General features: G+C 43.9%; 1 protein-coding gene across 1 annotated transcript in view; it reads right to left on the bottom strand.

Moving 5' to 3' along the window:
* Positions 1-4382: 4382 nt before the first annotated feature.
* Positions 4383-21429, bottom strand: part of MYO1D (myosin ID) — a 227078-nt gene continuing 210031 nt past the window's right edge. Inside the window, 1 exon segment of the mRNA XM_033918408.1 lies at positions 4383-4918. Coding sequence (XP_033774299.1) covers positions 4762-4918 — 157 coding nt within the window. The 3' untranslated portion in view covers positions 4383-4761.

The raw sequence follows: 21429 nt of genomic DNA on the forward strand, positions 1-21429 counted from the left end.
TAAAGTTGTTGCTTTGTCACCAGAAAGAGTTGCTCCTCCCTCTGCATCATTTTTGGACTATTAAGCTCTATTTTAGTCACAGCCCAGGCACCAACAGCAAAGGTTCAAACAACAGTCTAGAGCAGGGGGATCTCAAAACTGTCCTGGGTGACCACCAGCAAGTTGGGTTTTCAAGATATTCATTATGAATATACATTCTGATCTACATGCCTGTCATCTCTATCATATGCAAATCTCTCATGTATATTCATTAGGGATATCCTGCAAACCTACCTAGCTGGTAGACCCCCAAGACAGTTTTGAGAACCACTGGTCTAGAACAGGGATTCTTAACAGTGTCTTCCGGACAGTGTCTTCAAGATATCTATAATGAAAATGTAAGAGAGAAATTTGCAATCACTGCCTCCATGTAGGCAGATGTCTTTCATGTATATGCTTTGTGGATATCCTGAATACCCAACTGGATGAGTATATCCTAAGGACTGGTTTGACAAGCCCTGGTCTAGACCAGAAGTTCTCAACCCAGTCAGGTTTTCAGGTTGAGAACCCCTGCCTTAAGACATAGAGGAAAACAGGAATTATAATTCTCTCCAACTGACAGAAAACCCTACACCAGTGTTTTTCAACTTTTTTACATCTATGGACCGACAGAAATAAAATAATTATTCTGTGGACCGGCATCGGTCTGTGGACTGGCGGTTGAAGAACACTGGGCTAAGTCGTGGGCCAGACCCCGCCCATCTCTACCCAATCTCCACCCCAGACCCCCACCCCCATAATAGTACTAATTGCACCTTGCACGTCCCGTGCCTCATCTGGAAGCTTTCCCTCTGATGTTGCGACGTCAGAGAGAAGGCTTCCGGTTCAGGCGCAGGATGCCCGTAGGAGCCACTGCCCGTGGCTTTGTGCACTGAATCAATGAGGAAGAGGGAGCTGGCTCGAAGATAACGCCGCATCGACTGCACCGTGAACCGGCAGTTGAAGAACACTGTTTTGGGCCTGATGCAGGTGCTGGCCATGTGGACCGGCAGGAAATTTTTGTAGACCGGCACTGGTCCATGGACCGGTGGTTGAAGAACACTGCCCTACACAGTTGAATAATTTAAAAGTGTCTTTTTCCATCACAAAACTGTTACTGTTTCATACATTCCTATATCTGAAATCAGCCCATTCACACTTTTTTTTTTGATAGGAGAAACATTTTATAACTTGTCAAAATTTGTATATGACATTTCAGGAAGGTACTAAGTAGGCCTGATCCTAACTCAGCTCATACCATCAGCGATTCAATGAGATACCTGCCTTCTGATATTAAAAAATAGACAGAGTGGGGTAGGCTATTAAGATCATGGTCCAACAAATATTTAACCCTGTACAGCATCTGCAACTGGGGTTGGAGATTTGTTTGGCCACTCCAACCAAACAGGTGTTCTACTTGCCCCAGTTTATACATCATAATTGCCACCTCAATTTCTCCATCACTTGATAGGATCCTCTCAGGTAGGAGCAACAGTGAGGAACAAGAAGAATTGCTGGGGAAACTGGTTCCTGCAAAAGCTAGCTGTAGGATGCTGGGAACAGTGGACTCCTGTTTCAGCCTATGACTAATGGTTGTCATTGCAAAAAGATTTTAAGGACCCTGGACAGCAGCACCTCATGACACTACAAACAGAGCAGAAAGACCCAGTTGGAAAGTCTTAGAGGACCTGAATCTTGCAAACCTTGAATCAATTGAAGATAAAGGGGCTTGAGGGTGCTGCTTTCAATTTTTTATCAAGGAGCTTTTGCCAACTTTTCACTGCTCAGTGGGACCCCCATAGACAAATCATCTTACAATAGTTTAACCCTTTATTTGGCATTGTTGCTCAGAAGCAACTTGTATCTTCTATGGCTCGTATGGAAGATCTGCATCTCCAAATGCCCGTTACCTTGGCACTGTTGCTCTCGTTCATCATCAAGTTACATAAAGCAGCCGTTTCACCTTCTAGCAATTAAAGGGTTAACTCTGGGAAAGAAAGCAAGATTGCTTACCTGTAGCAGGTGTTCTCCGTACACAGCAGGCAAATGCAGCCACACTTATTGGTGAAGTCTCTGACTGAGCCTAATGACATCAGTACTTTCCCCTAGCTATAGTAAGCTTTTGTGCTTACTGAGCATGGGATACTGAGGGAGGAGCTGGGATGTAACAAAAGTATAGAAAGTTTGTCAGGTAATGAGTATAAACCAACCAGGTCGTGCATGTGCAGGACCGGAGGGCTGGGACTTCGATGGGAAGGCAGGACCAAATTGGGAGGCCAAGGTGGCAGGGGAGCCCCTTCAGATGATTCAGACAGGTCGTGATCTGTTTGGGCCGCCGCGGGAGCGGACTGCTGGGCAGGATGGACCTATGGTCTGACCCGGCAGAGGCACTGCTTATGTTCTTATGTTCTTAGATTGCCTTACTCCTTGAGTCCCCTCTCCTCCTCCTGTCAGTTTCATTCCTAGCCAAAGAAGAGGAGACAAAGGGATGGCGGGCGGGCAAGTGTGGCTGCATTCCCCTGCTGTCTACGGAGAACATCTGCTACAGGTAAGCAACCTTGAGTTCTCCAGAGACAGGCAGGAGATATGCAGTCCCACTTGTTGGTGAGTCCCAAGCTGAGTAAGCCTACAGGAGGTGGAAAAAGTCTATAAAGATGTTACGCAACACTGCTTGTCCAAAATGAATATCCTGGTCTAAGCAGTAGTTTTTGGTAAAAGTATGTACATAAGACCAAGTAGTTGCTTTGCAAATGTCCTGGATTGAAGTTGCAGCAGCTCGCAGCCTATGGGCCCCGATTGAACCAGGGGGCTGCAAATATGCTCTTGTGTAGCAAAAATGAATGCAACGTGAAATCCAAAATGAAATGGTTCTTTTCGTTGCTGGTTGACCACAGTGGATTGTAGGAAATGAACAATTGAGATTTCCAGAGATGAGAAGTTGCTTTGGAGATTAAAAAAAAAAAAAAAAGCAGTGCTCTTCTGGCAAAGGTATTCTGACTAAAAGTTCTATATTTTTGAAATCTATGTTATGTTTTTCTCTGTCTAGGGAGCGGGTCAGAAAAAAACTCACAGGAGAAGGAGAGGAGGAGTAGGGCAATCTGGCACATGCTCAGTAAGCTCAAAAGCTTACTATAGATAGGGGAGAGTACTGATATCATTAGGCTCAGTCAGAGACTTCACCAACAAGTGGGGCTGCATATCCCCTGCCTGTCTCCGGAGAATAAGACTTCCAGGGTCAGGCTATAGAACCTGCTCCCCAACTCCCCAGACGGGTGGTAGTGGCAACAGAAAATGGGTGGACTCCTCAGTCCCTTAAAGCATTGGCCAAACATTCCAAGAATTTCTTAAAAATGAATTGCCTTCCCCCACAGTGGCCACTGGCCACTGTTTTCCCACAAAAAGTCTCTACATATAGGTTATCAGATTGCACTTGGACATGAATCCTGACCTGGCCAGCAGTGCCAGAATTTAAAAATAGACAATTGCCAATGAGAAGCTCTGTAGGTGAGTCACTAGGTAGAGATGGAAACAAATGGGAGCCCATTGCCCACCAGCCTATGACAGCCAGTCAACTGGAATGGGAAAGTCCTTTCTCCCACCTCTGCATGCTTCTGTTGATTTTGAACTAGTGGCTTTACATAACAGAAAGTCATTAAAAAATAAATAAAACTACTTACAGATCCAGAGCTACCCTTCCCTCACTCTTTGACACTTAAAAGCTATACATATACTTGCGATCCTGGCATTAAAGCGCATTTTAGCCTCTATACTAATGTCATTAACACAAATATTTTGTGCTATGTAGTGTTCTAGACCAGTGGTCCTTAAATCTGTCCTGGGGAATCCCCAGCTAGTCAGATTTTCAAGACATTCCTCATGAATGGGCCTGAGGCAGATCTGCCTGCCTGCCACCTCTTATTACATGCAAATCTGCCTCGTGCATATCCATCAGGATATCTTGAAAACCTGACTGGTTTGGGATCCCCCAGGACAGGTTTAAGAACCACTGTTCTATATTCATATTTTACATAAAATGGGAGAAACCAAAGGTTATAATCAGATTTCATGTCACTTAGTAGTGAACCATACATGCGACGCGACCCACATTGTTGTCTCTGTCTGCAGCACTAAATGTTGGGACACATGCCAGATAACAGAACAGTCAAGTGCCTCTTGAAAGATTGGCAAGTATTGGGCCTCTTGACACACTGTGAATGGAAGCAAGAGGGCAAAATAAGGAGACGGGGGTTAGGGCAGAGGTACCCCTGCCCAGCATAGAATACTGCCCAGCAATGGAGGTGCTGGACATGGCAGTCTCAGGAGAGGGGAGGATAAGGCCATCCTTTTCCATGGCACTTGTCAAGACCACTTAAAAACTTGTTTATTAAAAATTTAAGTCTCCAAAGAGCACAGCAAAACATTTAAAGTTTAAAAGGAGTATTTAAGATGGGGAGGGGAGAGAGGTGATCAGGAAACAAATTGCATATTTCAATCATTTGTAACGGATCTATAAAATCAAAAATACATGATGGCTGCAGAAAATCTTGCAGAGGCCAAGGAGAACCTTGAAGGTTATGCTGTAGGAAAGGCACCATGGTGGTGATGTGGGGGGGGTGGAAGGGTGTCACATCCAGCAATTAAGCTTAAGGCCTCAGTCTCTCCCCACACAGGAGCTCAGAATTCTACTTTGGTCTTGTGGCTCTCCTGGGGGCAGGAGAGATTTGTTTAAAAATATTTTCTACGCTAATTTCCTGGTACACACAGTGTGAAGCCAGAACTGTTCTTGGCGAAGTCCGGCTGCGATTGGTTGATTCTGGTTTCCACAGTGATAGTATACTTCTTTCCATGCATGCTGCACTGGACAGGATGCATCACGTTCACCTGTAGATGGCGTTTTTCACTGAAGGGGACAGGGTGGGGGGAAAATAATGTAATTGTTAGAGGATGCGCCAGGACATTACGCCACACATATACAAAATGTCATCACTACTACTAATATAGGGCTACCAGACGCATGCAGCGCTGTACAGTCACACTACATAGAAGTTGTCTGTGTGCTCAGTATTCTCTCTTTTACAGATTTAAGATTCAGGTGGTCTTGTGTAATGCTAGAGCTACACTGTTTAAAAAAAAACAACAAAAAACACCCCCAAACCCTATACAGAAAACAAGTTTTGCATAACTCTGTCAAAACTTGACCAGTTTCAATAAAATTTGAAAATATAATCCTGAATAAATTTCATTAAGCCTACACTAATGCTGCCTACCTCACCTAAACTACTAAACTAATTCAATGTTCCAAGTCTAGGTAATTTCAAGTCAACTGATAAACAGACTGGATATTCAAAAGGATTTTAAAACTAGATATGCTTATTAATGTACTCTCAGATATCCGCTGGGTTGATCATCAAAGATCTCAACAACCTCTTATAGCGGGATCGAATATCAATCATCGAGTACCTTTTTTTTATTACCGCTGTGTGCTAAGTGAATAAATAAGTAAATAAATATAATGCACTTATCTTAGTAATGTACTCTCAGATATCCGCTGGGTTGATCATCAAAGATCTCAACAACCTCTTATAGCGGGATCGAATATCAATCATCGAGTACCTTTTTTTTATTACCGCTGTGTGCTAAGTGAATAAATAAGTAAATAAATATAATGCACTTATCTTAGTAAGGCTTATGGTGTAGCCGCTATGCCCTGAGGCTTTTGAATAAAGCCACTATTCCCTACGGGGACACGTCTCGCCTTCAATAGGCTTCATCAGGGGTCAACGTTTTGTTTATTGGCTCGGGTTGTAACGCCATTTTGTCTCGTAAACCCGAGCCAATAAACAAAACGTTGACCCCTGATGAAGCCTATTGAAGGCGAAACGTGTCCCCGTAGGGAATAGTGGCTTTATTCAAAAGCCTCAGGGCATAGCGGCTACACCATAAGCCTTACTAAGATAAGTGCATTATATTTATTTACTTATTTATTCACTTAGCACACAGTGGTAATAAAAAAAAGGTACTCGATGATTGATATTCGATCCCGCTATAAGAGGTTGTTGAGATCTTTGATGATCAACCCAGCGGATATCTGAGAGTACATTAATAAGCATATCTAGTTTTAAAATCCTTTTGAATATCCAGTCTGTACCTCACCTAAACACCATTGCCACCATCTAGCAATTATCGTCATGATGCCATTTTGCATTCAACAAAGGCTCACCGTGGTTTTCAGGCAGGAGCACCTGGTCCTTATAAAACTTTGTATATGGAGACAGTTCATTGTTCTCATAGATTGGTGGAAGAATTTCCTGAAAAGAGGTGGAAGAGGGCAAGCGTAGAATATGTTTTGAAGAAATTGCGGGAAAACAAGCTCTGGTCACTGGTCAGAAAGTGGCAGGACCTGATCACTTCACACCGAAGAAAACATTGTGACAGCTGGGGAACTAGGTAGTAAAATGTCATCATATAGGTGAAGTGAGTATAGGCTTATTGCTAATTTTATTGAAATTGGTCACCTTTTTGTCAGAATTATGCAGAAAAGAAGCTTTTTTATAGGGTTGTTTTTTTAAACACAGTGTAAATGTCTAATATGATAGCTCAGAAAATCCATCTTACACTTTGGGGTCTTTTTATTACAGTATGCTAACCGATTTAGGCTTGGCTTGCCTCCCACAGCCCCGCAGAAGGGTCAGAGAGGCTGTTTTGTCTCCAGTTTAGTTGCTTCAGATTTCTAGCACCAAGCTGTGGGCTGTGTGGTTAGCATACTCTTCTAGCAACTCTACTCTTTGAGATGGGGATAGAGGGTGTCAGAAAGGTGACCACCAATTCTGCAACAACAAGATAGCTCACCCTAGCCGATGAACTAAATTTAACCTGGCACAACAGGATTTGTAGTCTGTTTATACTTAATTACTGCCTTCAGACTGCAAACCCACATTATAATTAAAGCCAATTGGATGGTGAGGCCTATGATGCCACTTCTATACGGATTATTCTCTGGGTACCGTCACCGGGGAACTAGGCCCAAGCTTTCTAATAAACTTTTTTTTTAGAGGGAGGGGGTGAGGAGAACAGCTGTATTTTTATATATATAATATTTCTTTATTGGGCAAAGACAATGAAACAGAGTACAACGGAAAACAGATACACGTCTGTAATACCAAAATGCAGACACATCTAAAGTACCCACAAAAGCGGGTGAACATACCTCCACACAAGCCCAATACCGTGTTTTATTATAACCCCCAAAAAACCCCCCAGCAGAAAACCCCACCCAACCCATCCCCCCCTCCCCCCCTTCCCCAACCCAGACCCGTATGGTGTACAACCTTCCCAAGGAGAGAAAAGAAAAGGACAAAAGAAAGGGGTAGGATACTGTAGAAAAGATACCATGGCAGAAGACCTATCGTACCCTGCTTTAGGGGAAGTAGCAGACGATCCCCCACCCATTAATAGCACATCCCACAAGATTAACTATTCAGCAGCATACTCCTCTCCCTATGTGAAAGGGACAACCAGTATCCCTCCAAAACTTCTTGAAATTTAGTCCACCTGCCCTCATCACGGGTCCCCACCATCCTACGCTCTACAAGCGCCAACTCGTAAAGGAACATTTGCCACTGAGAAAAAGAGGGAGCATGTGGAGCTCGCCAGAATATCAGAATGGCCCTCTTGGCCAAGAGCAGAGCCTTGAACACCAATAATTTCTGCCCACCAGAACAACTGGAGAGAGCCACTCCAGCATAAAAAAGAGCAATATCCGGGGAACAGGCAGGTAGTGAGATAGATAGGGAGGACAGGAAACTCCACACTCGCCTCCAAAAAGCCTGTATTAGAGGGCAATGCCAAAATATATGTCCCAGCCAGCTATTATGGTAGGAATTGTTTAATAACCGTTCATGAAAAAGCCAGTCAGAGGTGGTTGTTGGGTGTTGTAATTTCAATCAGTCCTGGACCCTGGCAACCTCTTGTTCCTGATCACTACGACATGGGGACAACTGGATAAGGTAAGGGGTGGCAGTAGTGAGGAACGGGGGATGATATGTAAAACAGGTTCACAGACATGGCATTTTATTTATGAAACAATCCCTCCCCCAACCACCAAACTAGTGCCAGCCCCCCTTCCCCTCCTAGCAGTTGCCAAAGGTCAGTGTGCCAGAGGTTAGAGGTCACAAGACAAGTTCCAATCTGCTAGCTAGTCTGGATCAATGCCATGGCAAGATCTGGAAACATGAGCAATAGGAAAAGGAAGCAGAGAGCCAGGATGGCAGGCATATACAACCATTTTTCAAGCAGTCCAATGCAAGGACAAATGCAGCATACCAGTGCCAGACCAGCTCCTCCTGTAATGAAGAAATGTGTTACAGAGGTTGACATTAGAGAAGCCCTCAGGTGGTCCAGTTCCTCACAGCCTTCAAATTGAGGTAGCCCTTGAGCACCTGCTAAGTACCCCCTTCCTGCCACAGACCACTCAGCACTTCTGCACCGGGAAGAGAATCAAGTGTTGTGTGCCCTTTTCTCGCAGGTGTTTATTGATTTCAAATATTCATGTAACTCAGATGGATTAGTTTCAAGTTTAATAAACATTTGATTTATTGCCTATCTTAATTCTAAGCAATTGTACATAGTATAATAAAATCAGGGGGATTCAATAACAGCCGAGTAACATATTACAAAGACAGGGCAAACTAATGGGATACAAGAGGGAAAGTGGAGTGCCGCGGGGGGGGGGGGGGGGTCTGTGCTATTTAACTTATTTATAATGATCTGGAAATTGGAATGGCAAGTGAGGAGATTAAATTTGCAGATGACACTAAACTGTTCAAAGTTGTTAAAACGCATGCGGATTGTGAAAAATTGCAGACGGACCTTAGGAAATTGGAAGACTGGGCGTCCAAGTGGCAGATGAAATTTAATGTGGGCAAATGCAAAGTGATGCACATTGGGAAGAATAACCTGAATCACAGTTATCGGATGCTAGGGTCCACCTTGGGGGTGAGCGCCCAATAAAAAGATCTGGGTATCATTGTAGACAATATGATGAAACCTTCCACCCAGTGTGCGGCAGCAGCCAAAAATTATTAAAAAAGGAATGGTTAACAAGACTAAGAATGTTATAATGCCCCTGTATCGCTCCTTGGTGCAACCTCATCTGGAGTATTGCGTTCAATTCTGGTCTCCTTATCTCAAGAAAGATATAGTGGTGCTAGAAAAGGTTCAAAGAAGAGCGACTAAGATGGTAAAGGGGATGGAACTCCTCTCGTATGAGGAAAGACTAAAAAGGTTAGGGCTCTTCAGCTTGGAAAAGAGACGGCCGAGGGGAGATAGGATTGAAGTCTACAAAATCCTGAGTGGAGTAGAACGGGTACAAGTGGATCGATTTTTCACTCTGTCAAAAATTACAAAGACTAGGGACACTCAATGAAGTTACAGGGAAATACTTTTAAAACCAATAGGAGGAAATTTTTTTTCACTCAGAGGATAGTTAAGCTCTGGAACATTTTGCCAGAGGATGTGGTAAGAGCAGATAGCATGGTTTTAAGAAAGGTTAGGACAAGTTCCTGGAGGAAAAGTCCATAGTCTGTTATTGAGAAAAATATGGGAGAAGCCAATGCTTGCCCTGTATTGGTTGAAATGGAGAAATCACTCAATGATGAATTTTTAAATAAGCTGTGCTGATGATATAGATGAGTCTACAAATTTTTATGCTCAGAATCATGGAGGGGGGTGCTGGGGATAAACCCCGGGACCAACCACCTCACTGCCCAATCATCGCATGTAGAGTGTAGACAAATATTATATCATATAAAAATATTTTTTAATTGTGAACGTCTACTAAATTGTTAAGAGACTCAGCAAACTTATCTGTTAGCTTGCAGGTCCCGACGCGCGTTTCGCCCCTGCCTCAGGGGACCAACGATAGTGTATGAAAACAATCATGCGGTGGGCTCAAAGATTCAAAAAACAGCACTTGCCTCGCGCAATAAAGCGATAGACAACATCTCTACAACATCTCTACAAGTTGCTTAAAATGCTAAAAGCTGTGTTATATTTCCAAACTTCAGTATATTACAAGCACCCTGAGTTGGCAGAGAGAGAAGGGGCTGCCAGCTCAGCCACAAGACAAAAAATGGAGCTGGCAGGAGGGGTGGGGGGGGGAAGAGCTGCACCTACTGCTTTTCTCTTCTTAGCAGGCACCAGGCACAGTTTCTCCCCTCTTTTACTGGGCTACGCTACACAAATGGCGTACTATTTGTGTGAGCTTAGCCCAGTAAAAATAAATAGCTCCTAAGTAATCCAGTATTTTTTACCAGGTTGACACAGCTTTGTGCATCTGGGCCCGAATGCTTTGGCTACTCGCCATTATAGTCCACCTCAACCTCCATGCAATCAACAGAGCGCTGCTCAAAAATGCTAACCTTATAGATAGTTAGTGGCGTAGCGAGGGGCGGTAGCACTCCTCCTCCTCTTCCCTTCCCCCGTACTTTTTTAATTTTTCATCCGAGAGCAACAGCACAAACTTGCTGCCCATATCGTGTCGGCTGTCCCTCCGATGTCACTTCCTAGGCCCGGAGCCCCGAAGAGACTTCAGAGAGAGGCGACACTGACATGGACAGCAAGTTCATAATGCTGCTCACGCAGGAGAAATTAGAGGTACAAGGGAAGGGGCGCTTGCACATGGGGGGTGTGTGTGGGTGTAGGAGAGGAGGATGGGTGCCTGCGTCCTTTACAAACGCCCGGGGCAGAATATCTCCCTCCCACACCACACACACACACCCTTCTTACTACGTCAGCGTAGATAGGCAAAGCCAGGCCTGGTTTATCTAAAGCGATTGATTTTTGGCAAGCCATAAAAAACACATCCCAAATTAGTAACTAACAATGAATCTGCAACAATATGGTATGTAACCCTGAAGAGAAAAATATGTAACTGTGCAGAGCAATGCCCTGTAATCCCAGACTTGGCAGAGGCTACAGCAGATCCTGCTGGTGTGAAACAATAGTTAATGACTCACAAATTATAAGAGGGTAATTAAATTATTTAGGTCAACCAAGCATGCAGGTCACCTGCCTGCAGCTCCAGGAACGCAGGGGAGTCAAACCTGGATTGGGCCCAGGATCTTTAACTGTCTGAACTAAACTGACAAGTGTCCGGGCCTCTGTGGTCATGCATGCTGAGATACCACTTACATAGTCCATTTCTATTCCTCCTCCACCCTCACCCCCATGGTGGTTTACATTAGTTGAAAAGCTGCTGCGTCAGTTCTCATTCTCCTTCCCCCTTCATGACTGGAACGCTAAAAAGACAATTTAAAATCAGAAGCCTGTTTGTGCCTTTTCTTGAAAAAAAAAAAACCTTATGTGGGTTTCCTATCTTTGTTTGTGCAATGAGAATGTGTTTAGGCTCTCGCACTTCCTATTTGAAGCTGAAATAAAAAACCAAGCAAACCCCAAAGCATAGCCTTTTACTGGTACATTGTGACACAGAGAGCAGAGTAATGCAGGTAATCGCTTTGATGTCTTTGTATGTTCTACTGCTCTATCAAAGTTGAATTTGAACCACTCTTTGGGCCAATGGCAGTCAGTGGGAAAAAAAAGCCATCTCTGAGGGAGATGAAAGGGAAGTAGATGGCAAAGACGGGCAGACTGGATACACCATATAGTCTTTATCGGCCTTCATTTTTCTCTGCTCCTATGACGAGCAGGATAGAGCAGCCAAAAACAGGTGACATCACATAGCAGTACAGTTTGGACCTGATCTTCAGAGCTCAGAAAAGACTTCTGAGCACGCATCAACTTGCCCACTAATTACTGTGCATGTCAGTCTTTACTATCAGCTCAGACTAGGGTTACCAGACATATCCTCTGTTTAGAGGACTGTTTGGGTTCCCGGACAGACGTTCCCAAACCCGGCAGTTTGTCCATGTTTTGGAAAGCCACAAGCTCTGGTCACGTCTGGAGAGCCTCCAATAAGCATGGGTGGACGCATCTACGCATGCTGAAGGCCCTCCAGACTCGGCCAAAAAAGAGATGTGGCTTTTGGGGACAGGGCTATAGGCAGAACAGGGCGGGGCAGAAAAGGGCGGGTTGGATGCAGAATGGGGTGGGGCCATGCATCTGGGTTTCTACTTCTTCAAATAGGATAAACCCTAGTTCAGACAAAGTCTCTCTCCCCTCCATTTTGGTGACCTGTCAAATGTGTGCAAAGCAAAAATGCCAACAATTGCGCCCCGACATTTGCACGCACGGGATACTATTTTGTCTTTTTGAGGGTTTCAAAGTAACCCTTTTTTTTGAGGTCAAGTGTAAGGGTTAGGTTTACAACACGTATGGGAACCCTTTTAGTGGATATCTGGAAGGCCCTGATTTGCTGAGACTCCTCAGGCCCTCTCAGGGCCTTCCAGATATCATTCACGGGCTGCAATTGTCCTGTGTGCACTTGTCCATGTACTCAATTGTCGGCAATTGTCGCATTTGTCAAAGCGGAATTGTCCTGTGCGGATTTGTCAGTGTACCCTCCATTTTACATCTTTCCAGACACGTCAGAAGATAAAACACCTGTTAACTGCGCACTGTGCCGTCGGCTTCATTGTCATGTCCACCATTACCCCCAAGTCCCTTTCTTGGGTACTCTCATTCAATAACATCCCTCCCATCGTATAGTTGTACCTCGGGTTTCTGCTTCCCACTTTACATTTCTCAACGTTGAATTTCATCTGCCATCTCGTCGCCCATTCCCCCAGTTTGTTCAAGTCCCTTTACAATTTTTCGCAGTCCTCTTTAGTCTGAGCTCCACTAAATAGTTTGGTGACATCCGCAAATTTTATTATCTCACACTTCATCCCTGTTTCTAGATCATTTATGAATATATTAAATAGCAGTGGCCCGAGCACCGAGCCCTGCGGGACCCCACTCGTGACTCTCCTCCAGTCCAAGTAGTGGCCCTACACCCCTACCCTCTGTTTCCTACCCTCTAACCAGTTTCTGATCCATCTATGCACATCTCCATCCACCCTGTGGTTCTTCAGTTTCCGGAGTAGACGTTCATGAGGCACCTTGACAAAGGCTTTTTGGAAATCTAGGTATATGATGTCTATGGGGTCTCCTCTGTCCGTCCGTTTGTTAATTCCTTCGAAGAAGTACAATAAGTTTGTTAGGCACGATCTCCCCCTGCAGAAACCATGTTGGCTGGTTATCAGAAGTTCGTTTCTTTCAAAATGTTCATCGATGTTTTCTTTTATCAGTGCTTCCGCCATTTTCCCCGGAACCGAGGTCAGATTCTTTCGCAGAGGTAAAATATAGAGCCAATTGACCTTGGTTACATCAATATTTGTCTGAAGCAGAAAAAGTTAACTAATGATAATACAAAATATGAATGTGCTCAATTTAAAAACAGAGCAGGCTTCTACTGGAAGCCAGTGTAATTTAATATAAAATGAGATTGCTTTATCATAGTAGCTGTTTTTAGAAAGACTGATGCCCAGGCTTTTCTCTTGCACAATTGACTGACCTCCTGAACTGAAGTCACCCTGTCATGCAGTTAGTGATCTGCTCAGAGGCCCCGATGCACAAAATGTTTCTGTGCCAGTAAGACTTGTTAAAGTAGTCTTACTGGCAGGAAAACCCTCCCTCCCGATGTTCAAAAGGGTTCTCCATGGCTGCTAACGATCCTCATAGCAGCCACCGAACAAATGCATTGCAAGGAGCGATGCACAAAACAAAACGCCATCCCTATTTTCCAGTATCTCTGGAGCTTCCAGTAGCTGTTGTGCGTATGTTGTGCACACACACAACGTAGACACAGCAGCATTAACAAAGGAAAAAAAAAAAAGACTGAGATTCTGTTTTTCTACTGTCAGGGGCTCAAAAGAAAACCGGGACCCCCATGAGACAAAGCCCCCCCTTCCCCCGACATCCTGCCCCCCAAAACAAAACCCTGGTGGTCTTCTAAGCTGGGTAGGTTGGGTCAGACCACACCAGCCCCCTGACACCCCCATACCTTTTGGTAGAAGATGGGCAGGAGGGATGACCACTCCCTCCTGCTTCGGGCCTTCTCTTCAAATTGGTGACCTACCCCTGCTCCAGTGCATCCTGGGATGCACTGGGAGGGGCCTAATACCATACCTCCCAGTGCCTATAGTATTAGGCCTCTACCAGTGCATACCATTGGCCTAATACCATACAGTTGGCCAATGGTATGCACTGGGAGAAGCTTATGGTATATGCTGATCAGCAGCACTAGGGAGTCTTGCCGGCTCAGCTGATTGGCAGGCAGGGAGAACAGCAAAAAAAATTTGACAGGAGAGAGGGGGAGTAGTTGTGCCTATCGATCGTTCCTCTGACCACGCACCAGGCACAGTTCCTTCCCCTTCTACTGGCGCTGCTCCGTATGAATAGCACGCATATAATTTGCATGCTATTCGTGCTGAATATCACCAGTAAAAAAAATTGCTCCCACCGTATTTTTTTTTACCATAGTGTCAGAGCTTTGTGCATCCAGCCCTGAGTAAGCTTTGTTCATCCTACCATTGGCTACTCACTGAGCAACTACAAAGTTCAGAAGAGGCAATTCATCCTCACCAAGTAGCATCATTACTTTCACCTACACACTACCCTCCTATTCCAGATTAGCTAATACAGCATCCAATTATGGATTAATTCATCTGACCTGATCAAATACTTCAGGGATTAATAGGTGTGGAATAGTTTCAGTTCAAATTTAGCTGTGGAATTCATTTCAAATCTCTATTAAATATTTCAGACCTGATTCATCAGCATTTTTACCCATAGGCACAGAATAGAGGAGTAATAGTTTGGTTTCTTTAGAAGGCCTGATTCACTAAACGTGAAGCCACATGCCTGGGTGTGTGATGGTAAATGGAGGGCATGTTCCATTCTCTCCCTCCTCTGACCTTGAGCACAGAAACTTTCCTTACTGATTAGAGAAGTGGGGGAAATGAGTACAAATAATTTCTCTCAGAAATGGAAAAGACAGTCTCTCTCAAACTTTTTTTTAGCTCTGGCACACTGAACGAAGCAAACGTTTTTCACGGCACACTAAACAGAGCAAATGTTTTTCGTGGCACATTATAATTGAAATTATAAAATTGCAAAACCAACAAAAAATTAAATTTGAGAGTTATTTATTTACAGCTATTTATTTGTAGCAACGGTGAAACTAAAGTAGATAGAATAGAATTGCTAATCAAAGCAATGAATGTGCTTGTTTTTGAGTGCAAATTAACTCAAAATGCAGCTCGATACTGACAAGCAAAGACACATGTCATCATCCACCATTTGCAGTCATTCTCTTATTTTTTTATTTAATTTCTGTCAGAGCTGAAAATCCAAGTTTGCAAAGATAAGAAGATCCAAACGGTAACAAAACCTTGATTGCTTTTGATGCTCTATTTAGGATAACCACTGCATAAAAAATAAAACTAAAATTACTTGAGGTTAGTTTTAAAGGACCAATCACGTCAAAGAATGGTGCTTGTTTGGGCGGTTGTATCCTAATGCACATAAACACTCATAAAATCAACAGACTCTTGTGCATGCAACATACATGCCATGTATTCTAGTTAGTATACTTATGAAGGGAATTTTTTTAAATAAAGTAAAATTCTGGAATCTCTCATGGCACACAGAATCATGTAGTCTTGTGCAAGAAACATTCTACATTATACAGAAGCGTCAAAGGGGCTAGAACAGTGAACGGGCTTAAAAATGTAACTTCATGAACTTCTAACTCTTATTGTATGCCACATAGATTCCTTGTAGAGAACGGCAGCATATAAGACACTGTATTGTATTGAACAGAGGAAGAGAAAATTGTCCAAAAACTTGGAAATTGCCCCCCAAACAGTTTCTTTCAAATAAGGAAAAACACTTCTCTCTTGGAGGGAGAGATCTATATGTCCGACAACGATCTATTGGAACAGTGCAGGAGAGCGGTAGGCGATGTGGAATTCACGACTCCCTCACACCATCTCCCATTAATTCTAGTTTAGTTTCAGAGGATCTTCTGGGCTTCCAGAATAGAATCTCCTGCTACCTTAAATATGATTTTCTCTTTTTCTGGGAGCATCTGTCAGCAGAGAAATTCTGCAAATACAACACTAATCCTTCCGAGTAACATCCGGCTTTAACTACTGCTCAAGGACTGGAGAGAAGGTGATGGAGAGACCCATTTATTATTGTGCGCTTTGCAGCTCCTATGGTTTCCATGGCAACCTGGTTATTAAAAATCCCATCCGACAGTGCATTCCTGCCAGATAGCCAGAGGGAGGTACCAAGCAGCTTCATACATTGATGAAATAGCCAGCAACCAACCACTGGATCGACACCTGCTGCCACCAAAGCCCTAGATGTCACTGCCTCTTTTTAGTCCAGTTCCCAAATTCAAACTCCACCGTCTTCCAAATCCAGGTCACAAGTACCCATTCCATGGTACCAATCCCAGGGACAACTGTGGCTTCCCCCATGTCTGTCGCAATAGCAAACTATGGACTGTTCCTCCAGGAACCTGTCCAAACCTTTTTTTTAAACTCAGACATGCTAACTGCTGTTATCACATCCTCTGGCAACAAATTCCAGAGCTTAACTAGTCACTGAGTGAAAAAAAAAAATATATTTCCTCCTCTTTGTTTTAAACGTTTTGGGGTTTTTTCATGTAACTTCATTCAGTGTCTCCTAGCCTTTGCACTTTTTGAAAATAAAAAATCCATTCATTTTTCCTTATTCTACATAGAGAATGGAACCGGGACAAAGATTGTCCCTGTTGGTTGTCCCCACCCCTTTCCTAATCATTCCTAGCATCCTGTTTGTTTTTTTTCCGGCTGCTGCTACACACTGGGCAGAAGATTTCTGCATATTGTTTACGATGATACCCAGATCTTTTTCTTAGGTGGATTCTAGCATCAGGTAACTATGATTTGGGTTATTCTTCCCAATGTACATCACTTTGCCTTTATCCACATTAAATTCCATCTGCCACATAAGTCTTCCAATTTTCTAAGATCCTCTTGCAATTCTTCACAGTCTGCATATGTTTTAACAACTAAATACTTTTGTATCATTTGGAAATTTAATCACCTCACCTGTTCTGAAATCCAGATAATTTATAAATATGTTAAATAGCACTGGTCATAGTACAGATCCCTGTGGCAAACCAATATGTGTCCTCCTCCACTGAGAAAAATGATCATTTAACCCTAAACTCATTTTGTCTGATAGCCCAACTCCTAATCCACTCAGAACATTTGTCTTCTATCTCATGACTTTTTACATTTCTCAAGAGTCTCTCCTTTGGATTTGAAAGGCCAATAGCCTCTCCTGGAAGCATTAGAAGCAGTGAGTGATCTCTGCACATTACTTCCCATAGCAAGTACAGTGGAACCTTGGTTTACGAGCATAATTAGTTCCAGAAGCATGCTCGTAAACCAAACTGCTCGTATATCAAAGCAAGTTTCCCCATAGGAAGTAAGGGAAACTCGCTTTGATTGGTTCCACCTCCTCCCCCTCCCCCCCCAGGCTACTGGCGCTGCTCCGTTCCCCCCCCCCCCCTTGAGGCCACCGACACTGCTCCATACTCCTCCCCGCGATACGGCATCCCCCCTGCAAACATGCATCCTCCCCCCTGCTCGCGTTGCCCAGCTGCCTACAATCGGGACGCAGTTTACAGAATCTGGGTCTATGTACCTGGAGTATATTTTCCACTGCTGGGCCCTATCCTGCAGAGGAGACATAGAAAACCTCACAGGAGTATGACAAAATGGCTAGAGCAGTGGTGGGGTACAGGGTGATGGGGGTAGTCTGACCTTGGTGCAGCCAGTAAGGGGATGCAGGGAGAAGCCACAAGGCCACGGACTGGCACGTGTGGCCGTCAACTCTAGCAGACTCTGCCCCCCACTGACGTCAGCTTCCTGTTCTGAGGCAGGGAACTAGAAGAGCTGACAGCAGCATCCATCAGACTGTAGCCCTGTGACCACTCTACGTAGGGAGGAGGGGTGTTCTACCTCAGGTGGCAACCAACGTAGGTATGCCATTGGGCTAGAGGTGTAGATAATACAGCCTATGAGGAGGGAGAGGAAGCATTACAAAGAAGATGGTACAGACAAAATAAGGTGTAATGGGGTGATTTAGGTTTCCTGTTAAGGGACATTTCCTAAGAGAACTTAAGGACTGGAACAATTTCTCTATGGAGACAGTGAGATCCCCATCACGAGAGTTGGACAAAACATATCAGGGAGGATTTAAGGATGGTGGAGGTGGATCATAGACTAAATGATACCTGGAGACGGACTGGTTTTGTTTCAGAGAGGGTGAGAACCAGTGTGTACACAAAATGAGGGATCTCACCACCAGGACACATACGTTTGTAAAGAATCCAGTCACACATATCCAGAGTAACCTAGCTTTTATGGAACACAGTAGGATCAGACAGCCTACAAAAGAAACCCCTTTAGTGTGATTGCAAGGACCAAGTACCATTCTTTTGAAAACATTGGCTGAGATACTGTAGCTTTATCTCAATAAAACTGACAAGTGCAGTAGCTTTCCAGTGTGCAGACAGCTAAGTAAGCAGCTGTGCTTGCTAGCTGTTTTGTATGGGAGCTTTACCGATTAATTACAGCCCTTCATTTTTTAGGAAGTGCAGAGATGGCTGGGTGGAGGAGGGAGTTCTCGCTCTATTTTTTTAAAACTTTAAACAAGAGCATAAAAATCAGTGTGACAAGATAAAATGGGAAATTTTATGCCAACATGTAGAATGCCTGTCAGTTTGTTCATATCCTTGAGGAGAGTGACAACCATTAGCAGAGGTACAAGGCTTCCAAAATCAGCAAGATATGAAAGGGAGGGGGGGGGTCTCTTTTGGCTAAGTGTAACTTTCTTGGTCCCAGGCCAGCAATAGATCTGCTCCTTCTCCTAGGAGGCCAAAGAACACTGCCTGAAACCAGAGGAATGTATCATAGGGAAATGGCATGAGCAGTGGCAATGTCAGGATTCATAGTGTCGCTGGATTATGATTGAGGCAGATTTTGGCCAAAGAAAAATAAATTCAGTAACTGACTTACACCAATACTTCTTCTCAACTGAACTTTGTCATTTAAGTCTAAATTGCACTCAAAGAGGTTCTTTCCCAAGCAGTCTAACCAGCTGGATTGATTGGGGGGGTTTCCAGCTTGGGGAGATTTCTTTGAGTGCTGAACGGTAAGTTTATCATTATTTGGCCCGTCTATATCTGAACCCAAGCTTTCATCCACATATAACAACTGCCAAGTTTCTCTTCTTGCCCCCTTGGTCCCATCTAACTTCTCTCCTCACAGCTACCCTCAGTTAGCTTAGCAGGGTTTAAAAAAAGGTTTGGATAATTTCCTAAAAGAGAAGTCCATAGGCCATTATTGAGATGGCTTTGGGAAATCCACTGCTTATTCCTATGATAAGCAGCATAAAATCTGTTATACTACTTGGGATCTAACTAGATACAGTCAAACCTTGGTTTGCGAGTAATGCGGTTTGCGAGTGTTTTGCAAGACGAGCAAAACACTCGAGCAAACTAACTCACAAACCGAGCGTTGACTCGATAAGTGAGCATGTCACCCCACTCTAGGAACTGGCTTCTCTCCCCCGTGAATCTCGGAGAAGGTGGGAGCCAGAAGGCCTTGAGCATGCGCAGATGCTCAAGGCCCCGCAGCAGCCCAGCATAGAACATCAGCAGCAGGCTCTTTCAGCACCGACACTGGGTTGTGGTGCGTGCCAGTGTCCGCTGGAGGTAAGAGTTTGGGGGTGGGCCACAGGAGGAGAGAAGCCGGTTCCAGGGGTGGTGTGGTGTGGAAGCAAGTAGCACTGGTGCCCTTCGGAGATGGGGGTGGTGGGGAGGGGGGTCTGTTTTTGGATGTGGAATGAATCATCCGCGTTTCCCTTACTTCTTATGGGGAAACTCGCTTTGATATACGAGCGCTTTGGTTTATGAGGATGCTTCTGGAAAGAATTATGCTCGCAAACCAAGGTACCACTGTACTTGGGACCTGGGTTGGCCACTGTTGAAAACAGAATACTGGGCTTGATGGACCTTCGGTCTCTCCTAGTATGGCAATTGTGTTCTTAACCTCTGTGCCACACTTGTTCCATATGGTAACAGAGGGATTTACATGATGAAAATATACCAGCCCGGAGTAGCAGGGAGCGAGGCGATACTTGGAGAGACCTCCCAGGAAAGGGTCTTGGGAGTACTGGTTGACAAGTCAATGAAGCCATCTGCACAATGTGTGCGGCGAAAAGGACAAACAGAATGCTAGGAATGATTAAGAAAGGAATCACAAACCGATTGGAAAAGGTTATCATGCTGCTGTACCGGGCCATGGTACGCCCTCAACTGGAAAACTGCATCTAGCACTGGTCGACGTACATGGTACTACTTGAGTTTCCATTATTTCCTATGGGGAAATTCGCTTTGATATATGAGTATTTTGGTTTGCGAGCATGCTTTTGGAACGAATTATGCTCGTAAACCAAGGTACCACTGTACCTGGATATATATCACTTAGGCTATAAGCAGTGTATAAATACTAAAACAAACAAACAAACAAATAAATATTGTAGAAGGTTTTCTTCTTTAGGCTAGATACTTGAGATTCGTATGATAGAGTGGAGGTGAGAATGACTCCTAGAACCTTGGATGTCTTGTTGAAATCTAGTGTGGATCCTGAGGTTAGAATTACAGCATGGGGAACCATGCGTATGGTGTTACGCAACCATAGAACTTTGGTTTTGTCTGCATTTAATTTGAGTTTGTTGGATGTGGCCCAGGTCTATATTTTGTCTATTCCATTTGATATTATAGCGTTGTGTCGTTAGAGTCGCAGTTGATTGGGATGAGTTGAAGAATGTCATCTGCATATGAAAAAATGCATTCATTGCTGTCAGATTGGATATGGCCTAGTGAGCTCATGAACAGATTGTAGAGAATTGGTGATCCTCGAGGTACGCCACAGAACGCTTGGCAGTTTTTTATACCAGCAAGACTGAAGTAAGGACTCGGTGAAGTCTTCAATCCATCTTCCCTCTCAAGACCCTCCCCCATCCACTACAATTTCATCTAATGATCACTCTGGACATATTTATGGGGACACTAGCTCTCTGAAATTTGGGATGAGTGCTGCTTTTCAAAGATGGAAGAGAAAGGTAGACGAGGAGGTTGAACTCTAATACCTCCCCAAATTAATCATACCAAAAGGGACTAGCTTAATCACAGAACAAAAAAAAATAAACATCAAAATGAAAAAGTGCTACATTGCTATCACTATAACTAATCCTATAGTGTATTGAGATGTATTGAGAATGAAACTATGGGCTCTGGATGCCAAAGATTGTATATAAGCTTCCCAAATATCCCAAATGTGGAAGTGT

The sequence above is a fragment of the Geotrypetes seraphini genome, chromosome 13, assembly GCF_902459505.1.
Source record: "Geotrypetes seraphini chromosome 13, aGeoSer1.1, whole genome shotgun sequence".
Classification (NCBI taxonomy): domain Eukaryota; kingdom Metazoa; phylum Chordata; class Amphibia; order Gymnophiona; family Dermophiidae; genus Geotrypetes; species Geotrypetes seraphini.